General features: G+C 47.7%; 1 protein-coding gene across 1 annotated transcript in view; it reads left to right on the forward strand.

The window, feature by feature from the left end:
• The window catches only part of BICDL1 (BICD family like cargo adaptor 1), a 48,967-nt gene extending 42,472 nt beyond the window's left edge, over nt 1-6,495 (forward strand). Inside the window, exons 10-11 of the mRNA XM_050906851.1 lie at nt 1,978-2,098; nt 6,295-6,495. Of these exons, the coding sequence (XP_050762808.1) occupies nt 1,978-2,098; nt 6,295-6,495 (322 nt within the window). The remainder of the gene's footprint in view (nt 1-1,977; nt 2,099-6,294) is intronic.
• Nucleotides 6,496-11,213: the final 4,718 nt, after the last annotated feature.

Raw genomic sequence — 11,213 nt, forward strand, 5'->3', positions numbered from 1 at the left:
ATTCACCCCCCTGTGCTCTAGATAGAAAGGATACATCTGATAATCTTTTCAATAAGCAGATGGGCCAGGACACCACCAGTCCATCTCCTTGTGGAAACGCCTAATACTCAAGCCCTCGGCAAGAGGAGTAGCACAAGAGCATTGCACCGCTGAGGATGTGGGGAGATAAATCAGCATGCACAATCCCTTCGTCTTTAAGTGACCTGTTCATCTGTGCTGCTCTCGCCCGGGTAGCCGGCTACCAAATTCCCATCCCTGTCCTCTGTAACACCTCCATCTGTTGGCAAAAATCAGGAGCATCCCAACTGCACTGCCGGGTGCAGGGGGTGGTTCTGATATTTCCAGTGCGTGTGGGTTGCTGGTTCTGCTGTGGCTATGGCAACGCGCTGCCGCGGCGATAAATCCCCCGGTAATATCCAAGCAGCAATGGGGAGCTTCACAACAAAAGGCTATTTAAGGTGCTCAAACCCACAGCCGGGAGTGGAAGAGTACAGCTTCTCCACAGCGGTTAATGACCCCGCTGGGACAAAGCACTAATATTTACGGCTGACTGTCCTGCAGCGGCAGGAGCCCAGAGAAAGGGGGACGTGACAAGTGTGCACGGGTGAGTGCCGGGTGATTAATGAGCAGAAAGTGGCTGCAAGTGAAAGCAGACAAGAGCATCTTGTTGCAGGAAATGAAAGCGTGCCTCCACAGACTGACCAGGCTGCTCCCAGGCAGCGAGCCGCCTGGGAGGCTCGCGGTATGCTTCCCACCTCGCACCTCAAGGGTTAAGTCACTTTTTGTTGAAGCCCCCCCCCAAAAAAAGCCCTAACTGAACAGAAATAAAATCACTGCCTGAGGCAGACATCTGGCATGGAAAATTTTTAGCTTGAAGCTGAAGTTTGGCAACACAGGAAGCAATAGGAAAATAGGATCCTATAATAGGAGGTGTTAAGCAACCGCTCCCTGGAATATAAACACAAATTCTCAAATTGCTCTTCTGCAGGGGAGCACAAGGGAGCTATTAGGAGGCGATGAATTAGCTACAGTTAGTAAGATGCAATTATTTCTCCCGAAAATGTTTGCAAGGAAAGATGGTTCCCAGCAAGTCATGTTATGGTTTCCCATCACACAGCAGTTAATTGAAAACTTGAGGTTTGTGCTCACCTCTGTGCTCCCAGCAAGGTGAGCAGCATTTCCCAGCTTGGGCAGCTTAGGAAATTGCTCCTTCCTAGAGGACAATTCCTTTCCGCTAGCCAGGAGCAGCTGGAACATTTCAGCCACTGAGCACCCAGGGCCCTTTGGGCAACCTTGGCCATGGCATCACATACCCGGTGGCCACCACATGCCTCGAAAGAGGTGTTCCCAAGGGCCAGCACAACCCCATTGAAACTGGGAGCTTTCCTTAAAGCATAAAATTTAATTCAAACAATTTTAACAGTTTATAATTCTTAAAAAGCATATGCTGTGATAAACTTTCTTCCTTCATTTCTTCCTTCCTTCAGTCCAAGTCCCAACTGAAAGCAGAGTTGTACAATTTGAGGGGGGTTTTTTGTTTATGTTGCAACTTATTGATCAAGTGATCAGACACAGATCACTTGGTTTTTAGCACATACCATTTCCTTTCTATGCATTAGCAAACAGAAGAAAAGGAAAAAATACGTAGATTCTACCTCGTTTTAGGTCTCCGTTTTTAATGGCAGATCCTGCACGTTGTCCAGGCACACTATATTATCTTACACAGCAGTATATCTGAATATCTTTTTGTATTCTTCATAGTGTGCTTACCAGAAATCTGCTGGTTTTATAGTAATGATGTCTACAGTTCTGTCCCACTCTTCAGATGAATAGATTGTCCAGAATACAGCAGAGGTTAACAGCTTAGGATCTGGGGACTTGCCAATGAAAGAAATTGTTGACTTCTCCTCAAGGATATGTTTCACACTTCCTTTAAAAAAAAAAGTCACATGCCCCAATTTCTCACTCTCCCCCTAGGAAGAACGCGGTGGAGGTGGAGCTGGCCAAGTGCAAGATCGACATGATGTCCCTCAACAGCCAGCTGCTGGACGCCATCCAGCAGAAGGTGAACCTGTCGCAGCAGCTGGAGGCCTGGCAGGTGAGCAGCCCCCGGTCACCGCAGGGCAGGGTCTGGGTGGCACACGGCCCAGGAGGCACCTTTGGGTGACTTTTCCCCCCTCCCTGTGGGTTTGCTGTGTTCTCAGCCCGAGCGTCCATAGATAGGAGCATTTGCTTTTGGCTCTGCAGGAGCCAGTGATGCAGCGGTGCTCAGGGGGGTGAAACACGGCGCTCCCCTGCTCAAAGCCTTTCAGCTGGGAGCTGTTAATTAATTATACAGGAATACCCCTTTAAAATGGAGAAACAAACTGTATCTCATGGCTGCATGCGGCATGGGTAACACACTTTGCAGAGTAAGCTGCTGTGGCCTGGGGAGGGAAGGTGTCCGTGCAGGAGATGTCCCTGGGCAGGCGCAGCCTTGGGGACGTGTGGGCACAGCATGTCCTTGCATTTCCATAACGGAGCAGAAAGGTGGGAGGCAGAGAGGTTGTGGCGGTTGTTTTGCGGTATAGCTGCACTGTTTTCATCAACTCAGAAGATCCGGCAAGATGGAGAAGCTAAAATCCCAGCTCTCTACCAAGGTAAAAAAACCCAAACCCACAGCAGTTCAGCAGCTGCCCTGGAGATGCTCTACTTGGGGTCAGTGGGGAAAACCCCTGTAAAGGCAGAGAGGCCTTGAGAGCAGATAAAGCTGTCTCCTCCCGGAAACTAGCACTGAGGGAGGGCTACTTTAATAGAAAACAAGCAGATACAAGAGAAAAGGTCTGGGCCAGTTATAGTAATCTGTTGCAGACCATGCAAGACCCCGACTCTACTAACAAGCAGCCTGACTGGTAGAAACCTCTCCCGTACAACCTCGCTCCTGTTTCAACTCCACTGTGTTTTCGTTTATCTTTTTTTTTTTTTCTTTTCTTTCTCCTGCTTACAGTTTGCTTCCTCAGGGCTTTTTACTATCTGGCTCCTTTGGTTTCTGATCTAGTGGCCTTTCTCAGTTCCTGTACCAACAGCTTTAGTCGTACACCCCTCCTGCCTTTGAGGTGAGCTCCCCGCACCCTTGCTAAGCACCCGCCATCCGCTCACCTGTTCCATTTGCTGCCACCATAAACTGCATCCGTCTCTGTCCTCACCATCATCTGGCAAGAGGGGCCAGTGAGGCGTCTCCATCACCCACTGATACTCTGCACACACACACCACCCCCACCCCAGCACCAGGCCAGGGCACAAGGGGCAGCATTGTACACCCCACGGTGATGCTTTACCTCGCAGGTCACCACGGGGAAAGCCAGGCTGAGGTGCACATATCGTTAACCCTCTGTATTCGGCATATCTAGTATTTGGAAAACTTCTTGAAATACAGACTGGGATTTTACTTCTCAGCCTCGTTATCTAGTAAGTGACATTCAGTGCTCTGCATAGGAGCTGTCTGTATCCAAGTTCTGCTTCAGTTTGGATGGGTGGTATAAATTGAGACCTACTTACTAGTACACTCAGTATTTAGTGCTGGAATATCCCCAGCTTAGGGTTTTAAGAACAGGCGTTTGCTTTCTCACTTCACACTGTGTCATCCGATTGCAGCAATACAGCAACCCCAGTCCTGTTCCCATCAGCTCTCTGAGATGAGGATCAGGTCCACTAGCACTGCAGAAAGTTGCCTCCAACATACTGACCTAAAGTGTTATTATGCAGTAGCGAAATAGTTTCCAAGCACCTAATGTCCCCAGAACAGAAGCTCAACCACAGAGGCACAAAATAAGTCAGGTGATTTATGTATTTTGGGGACTATTTTGCAAAGCTGAATGCTTCTGATAAAATGGGATGAGATTCTCTGCTTTAGCTGGGCATAAATGGAGGCTTTAATCTGATAAAATTTTGCTTTTGCATACTTCTAGTCTGCATTTTACTAAGGACCATCAACAAGATTACAGTTTTCTGTAAGCACATAATCATACAGGCTATAGTATATGCCACAAGCGAAATCCCACACATCTGAGCCTGGGGCACAGGAGTAGCACAGGAGTGGATGTGCACCTCACATCCATGCCTAATCTGACCCCCACTGGTATTCGTCATTATCTGACTGGGGGCAGGAGGGGCGTTACTGGGAGTAGGGAAGGAATACGGAGCAAACTTGGAAGTGAAGAGGGCTGCTTCTCTGAAATGAGAGCTCAGTGGCTTCAGTGCAATACTGACAGGTGTACCGTTAGTTTAGAAAATGCTGCAATGCCAGAAGAGAGCTGCAGCCTGCATGGCCGCAGCCGCCAGCCTCCGAGGTCGCCTTGGGCAGCTCCAACACTTATCTCATGCAAGGGAGCCCAGCTCCAGCTCATGAAGAGGATACATGCCATTTGCACCTCCTTCAGCCTCACCCCTTCTGCAAAGAGCAGAAACTCCTGCCCAGAACACCCAGAGCACACCGGTACCGTGTTATCCAGCTTTATGGGACTGCTTTATCAGACGGGTCTCATTACCGCTGGTGTTTGTCCTCCCTCCGCGTCCCTGCACACTCGTGTGCCCCTGCCCAGTGCCAAGGCAGGGACCGCAGCTCTGCCCCAGCCTTGCTGCGTACACCTACCCCAAAACTCCACAGCCAAGCGCTGTGCTCTCTCATTCATGCATCGGACAGACAGGGACCCGAATGCAGTGCACTTTCAATAGTGCATACTGTATTTTTATATATATATAATATTTTTGTGTGTATATATATATAAAAAAATATATATAAAAATCATACTCCTCCCTTGTTATGTGGTTAACCAAGGACACAGATCTGCCATGCTGGAGCCTGAGTGCCTACCTCATTTGCTAGAAGAGGTGCCTTCAAAATCCAAGTGCTACACATTTTCACGTGGCAGCTTCACCTCTGGAAACCTGTTCCACCTTAATGCTGATGTTTACCTTAACCTCTTCAACTCTCCCTCTGCCTTTCCCCTTTCCAGCCCTCCTCTAAAAAGATCCAAAGCTTCCCCAGCCCACGTAGCCCTGCACCCTCCTGCTCCCCCAGGGAAAGTCCCCATACTAAATTCAGGTCCAGGCCATGGCTATCAGTCCTTTTCCCGGCAGAAAGTGCTGCAACAAGAGATTAGCCATCGTTCAGGTTTCCAGTCCAAGTTGGCTGTTTTTATTCCACATGGAGCTACAGAGCAGCTGGGGTGCCCGCTAGGTGATGGCAGCACCTTCCCTTCTGTCTCAGTGATGGGCTGCCCTGCACGAGGTGCCGAATGAACAGCACTTCCACCACTACAGCCCATCCAGAGTATCCTTGTTCTCACCAGATAGTGCCCTCAGTCCTAATCAGGGGCCAAACCGCTGGAGAACAGTTGATTTCTCCTGTGGGGCTAGTTTGTGTACACACGTTTTCACTAAGCTACAGTTTAAATATGTAATTATAGCAGAAATAATGGATCTGAAGGTTTAAAATGTGTAAGTTGATAGCCAGGTTTTCAAGGAACGCATTAGCACGTCATTAGCAGGAACAGAACTGACTATTTTGTGTAGAGCAATTTCACTGTGCTGCAAACATGGATGAAACCAGAGCATTTCTGGTACATCCAAAAAAACCACAGGGCAGTTGTTCATGCCAAGCTGTCAGTCAGAGAGCTCCCACCACTCTGCTGGCTCTAGGGGAAGGAGCGGGTCTAAGGGACGAGCGCAGTTCTTTTTGGTAAGTCTGGTGCAAAACCCATGTGGGGTCTGGTGGGCCCACGCCTGGCCCCAGCCCCTCAGCTCCTGGCGGCACCTTCCCCAAAGAAGCCCCACTAACAGTGGCTGCGCAGGCAGCTCTGTCATGCCTGCCTGCCTGCCTGCTCCACGTGGCAAACACATAGACCTGCTCAGGACAGACATCTTTACTTCTTCTGGCATTTGCTTTCAGCTGCATTTGTTCTTTTTTATTTATTTCGCCCTGCAAAGGGGATATCTGCAAGCTGCAGACAGCAGAGAAATATAATTTAGGGGTGTCACAGAGTCCCAAGCAGGCGTGATGCTCCTCTGCAAGACCCCCTGAGCAATTTATCCCTCTGAATTGTGTGATTTACCTTCCTTGCTCACTAAAAAGCCTCACAGCAGCAAGCAAGGCTGAGCCTGCTGCCAGGTGGGGAGCTAGACCTCTCCCCACTCTTGTCGTCCCTCCTCCATCTCATCACAGCACGTTTCACACCCATTTCAGCCACGTCCCTGCGCGAGCTCCCTTTGAGCATCAGCTGCCATTAACAACCCTCTCCTCTCCCTCTGCTGCAGGATGACATGCACAGGGTCATTGACCAGCAGCTGATGGACAAACACCCGAAGGAATGGAGCCAGCTTGCTTATTCCTTCTCCAGTGGCTACGGCACAAAGCGGAGTGCCAGACCCTCCCCCGTGTTCAGGCCGGAGCAGCAGGGCGACGAGCCCGTTGGGGCAGAAGGGAACCGCCTCTTTTCCTTTTTCAAGAAAAATTAATTTGAAAAAGAGAAACCTCTCCAACAATTCCTGCTTCAAGATGGGGAGTGGGGCAGCTGCCCAGCTTGCTGATGGACCCAACTCTGATCCACTAAGAAAAAAAGAAGGGGGCAAAGGAGTTAACCCTTGAGACTCTGCACTATTTACACCGCACCTGGTCTGAACCAAATGTTTACATGAACTGGAGATTCGCAAATTGACAACATGATACTAATAGAAAGAAACTTTTCTTATTCTTTAAGTGAAGTGATAAACTTCAGGGTATATTTTAGGCGTTTTGACACAGTCCAGTTTCTGCTGTGAAGAATAATCTGATTGTCTTAAAAGCATTCTCATGCTGGAGAAGGAAATAAGCAGCCCCAAGACAAAGCAGCGCAGGGGATTGAGAACTGCCGTCACAGCAAGCACAGGGGGAAGAAGAGTGCTGAATGCAAGAGAAGAGAGGGGAGTCACTTAAACTGCCCTCCAGTCCTGGCAGCTGTGATGTCCTTCGTCCATCCCACTGAGACTGGAGTCGCTCTGGCCCCAGCATTGCCATGTTTTGACAAGTGTAGCTTTCTCCGTGGTGGAAGTTGAGCCCTCACTGCAGATCCTGCCTGGGTGCCATCTCCCCTGCAGCTCTGCGTAGCTGTTCACCCCTCGCTGGGAATCCAGGCTCCTCGCAGATCAGGGCAGTTGTAAGATTGATGATGTTACTGTCTTCTCTAGCTCCCTCCTGTTACAGAGATAAGAGTTGCAGAGTCTGTAGTTACACAGAATGTTAAGGATTTCTCCCCAAGAGACTGACCATCTACAACAGATTACAAACTGGATAAGAGCTGTGGATGTTCAGTCCTGGGGCACCTACTGTCCCTCCAATGGCCAAAGGTAGTTGTGGAGCTTCAGCAAGTCACACACCTTTCCCCAAAGCCATGTACCCCTCCCAAACAGAGTAAGAAACCTGCCATTTTAACTGGATAGGCCCCCAAAAAGCCTAACTAATAATTCACTGAAAGCCTACCTGTAATGGTGTCAGTAGGTCTTTGATGCTGGGTTGGCAGACTTGATCCTCAGAAAGCACGCAGACATCTACCTTCACTAAAGCCAAAGGCCATTAGTGTGTCTACAAAGCTCTGGAAACTCTGCAACTTACTCTGCCCCACGCAGCAACATTAGCTGTGGCCTGACGAAAATGATGAGTATTTGTCCCTGCCTGTGGGTCATTTGCTACTCAGCCCTTCGGCAAGCAGGTAGCCAAATCTCCTTTTGACTGAAGATGATCAGAGCCTGCTTTGCTGTAAGCATGACTTGATCAACGAGAAGAAATGTAGCTTATTTGGTGTATGCACACAGCGAAGCTGGAAATCCTGCAATACTTAAGTAGGGACCTTCCCTACGCACTGGATGGGCACCTTACAGCTCTTCTCTTTAACACAGTCTACCATCATAAACCGGCGAGGAATGCCAGCCTAAGTTCAGAGATGTCCTGCTGCTGTCATGCAATTTTCACACATTCTCCCAGCTCACAATACCCACAGGCCCTAATTTGTTTCCCCATTGCTTTAAAGAGGCTACCACCTACACTGTCCCACAGGAGACGGAGCTAGGTACACGTTCAGCTCTGCCCTGCTCAGCAACTTAGGTGCTAAAACACCATCCTACAGGGAGCTGCTATCTCTGCTCACTATTTACAGTAACAAGCTTTCTGCTAGAATTTGGTAACACCTTCTTCTAAGAAGCAGGTAAGATGTTGGTGGCTTGGTTTTTTTAATTGTTCTTCAACTTATCTATGGGATAGAACATCCATAATACCTCACTACAAATATCCTTTCTGCTTACAAAGATTTGAGCATTCCCATATTTCCTTGTTAGCATGAAACTACCACACTGGTATGAAATCATCTTGCACTGAGGTAGCTCCATGTTGCAAGAAGCAGAGTACTCTTTGGGATTGAAAACGATGGTAAAAAGCTGAGTGGTAAAACCCATTTACTTGAAAGCAATGAAACCTGGATTGCAGATCCTGCTCCAGGAAATACTTAGGTAAAGCACCACCAATACAGCTTGATGCTTACAGGGAAAGGAGCCTGGAGTTTCACAGGCAGGGAAGGAAACTGAACCTTGGCCCCTCCTTTCTAGGTAATGCCCGGTTGTTGAGTATCTGCTTGTATCCACTTGCGCAAGTGAGGGAAAGGGCCTTAGTGCAGCGCCAAGCACGCTCTCAGGATGGCAAGTCCTCATCCTCCCGTGTTACCTGTGTTGTGACTCTCGATAGGGCAGAGACATGAGCCACGTGCTCAGCATCCCCTGCTGTCAGGACTCATATGCATTAACCTGCAAAATTAGGCGTGGGTTCATGGATGCCAGTGATACCTGTGAACAGTTGTCTTACACAGTTTGAAGACGATGCTCTGCTTATTGTGGGAGAGCCATGTGAACGTCTTGGTCCTCACGGACCTTTTTTCTGCTGTCGGTTGTCATTTCCCAGGCCCCGACAGCTCTCTTCAAGCCACATGCCCAGCAGCTGTGTGGGACTCTACCCCCGTGAGGATGGATGGATGCAATCCTAAGGCATGGGCCTTAAGTTATCCAACGAAGATGCAGTAATGAGATGAAGAAAGGTGCCTTCTGCTACATGTTTGCTGAGAGGGAAGTGACTCATTCAGTTGCAGGGGTAGGCAATTGAAATGCACAGCACATCTCTTCATTTAAAGGAAGAACCTACTTTAATCCCATTGCAATTTTATTTATTTAATAACAGTGATGGAAGAGATTGCAAGAGGAAAGTCAGCATGTTCTAAGGTGCCAGTTGGGTATGGTTTCTTAAAACTAGCCCCTTAACCCTAAAGACTTAGTTGCACTACTAAACCCAGAAATACAAGAGAATTGGGTTTAATGAACTGGACAACACACCAAAGGAGACCTCCTTGTGCTGAGCTGCTACTCAACAGGAACAGAAACTGCCTTAACATAGCAGCTAGGTTTTGTTGTTTTGTCTTCAAAAACCTCATCAATGCAGTCCTTCGCATTCTCATTTGTCATGTTGTGTTTTAACAAGGTCCTGACTATTTCACCTTGAGCTGTCATTAAAACACTCATCTCCCTCCTGTCATGGCCAGGGCCTGGAATCATCCTTGCAGTGTTGGGTTAGACTACACTCCACTTGTGATACTTGATACTTCTAGGACACACATGGCGTAAAGGAAACAGCGGCTCCAGTGAATGAGATGGAGGAAGCGCATTAATCCAGCAGGTACTCAGGATCCCAAAGTAGATTTAAGGAGTGGGATCAGCAGCTCTAAATACAACAGTCACCCTTGCTTTTGAGATAATGGTAAATAAAACAGTAGTGCTGCACAGTCACTGTTCAAATATTGCACAGAGGAGAGATGCCTGCTGAGATTAAGGTTACACACAGTAAAGTTAACAGGTGACTGTTTGGGCAAATGCTTATTATGTTAGCCTAAGGGAAAAGGGATCAATCTCCCTTTAGTAAACTCTGCAAGGGAAGCAACTGAAGACAAGAAACAAGGAAGTGTAAATGAAAGGCAAGTCACTAGCACTTTATCTTAATACAAACTTAGATCAGCAACTTGCCGTCGAGATGAACAGTAGATCAATTAATGACAACAGAATAATTTTGCACAGAGAAGCAAGAAGTGAGGTTACAGGCAGTGCTGCATGCACAAGGACTCGATAGCTGCATGCACTTGTCCTACTTAGAATGGTAAATTCCAGATATGCCTCTACATCAGGCAAACTCTCTACTCCCCACCCGGCTATAAAAAGCAAGATTGTTTTAACCAAAAAGCCAAGAAAGGAAGTGTCTGGGTGCTGCAGCAACGATTCCCTTAGATTGAGAGGGAAAAAGCACACAGCAGGGACAAGCAGAAAGAATGTATCTATAGATATGTACATATACCACAGTGCTGTAATTTTTGTATGTAGCAGTAATGTAAATAAATGTATGGTTTTTATAAGATACATATTATAAAAATCTATAAAGGCATATTTTTAGTAAAAACGCTCTACTTCTTTTGTAAATAGTTCTCTTCAGAATAAAGCAGATCATTTATACGATACCGTCTCAGCTCTCAAGTCACTGCTTATCTTGCCTAGCTGCAGAACAAGCTCACTTTTTGAACTGTCATCTTAACGCTCAACAGCATCTTTAGTACTTCTTCATCCCAAGAAATTCAGCCACGTAAAGCACTTGCATGCGTTCAGAAGAGAACGGTCCTGGAGAAAGAACATTTGGAGCATTTACATCTCCTGCCACACAGGAAAATAGAAAGGCGAGCTTGTAAATCTTCTGCACCTTCCAGCCATTTGTATCATTTACTGGCCTTTATATGGAGGGATATCCAAACTTTAACGAGTTTAGACACAAAACACAGATGGACAATGAAACACCTCCAGCTTGCGCCAGCTGCAGTGCAGACCATCTACATGTCCTCCGGATTCCCCTCTATATAGTCATACCAGAACAGCGCAGACAGAAGAAAAGGCACCTTCCCACCACAAGTTTTCATCGCACTTCTCCAGAAATGAGGACTTGCCTTCAATAGCCCACTTGTGTGTCAAGGGCAGGCAGGGGTAAGTGAATGCTAAGGGCAACAAGCACAGCGACGGCTGCGTGGTTCCTATACAGCAACACATACATTCGTTTCCTGGGAGAGCAAGGAGAGACTCCAGATGCTTTTTAATCAACTCAGGGTCTGACCCCTGCTGCCTTTGAG

The sequence above is a fragment of the Gymnogyps californianus genome, chromosome 16, assembly GCF_018139145.2.
Source record: "Gymnogyps californianus isolate 813 chromosome 16, ASM1813914v2, whole genome shotgun sequence".
Taxonomy (NCBI): Eukaryota; Metazoa; Chordata; class Aves; order Accipitriformes; family Cathartidae; genus Gymnogyps; species Gymnogyps californianus.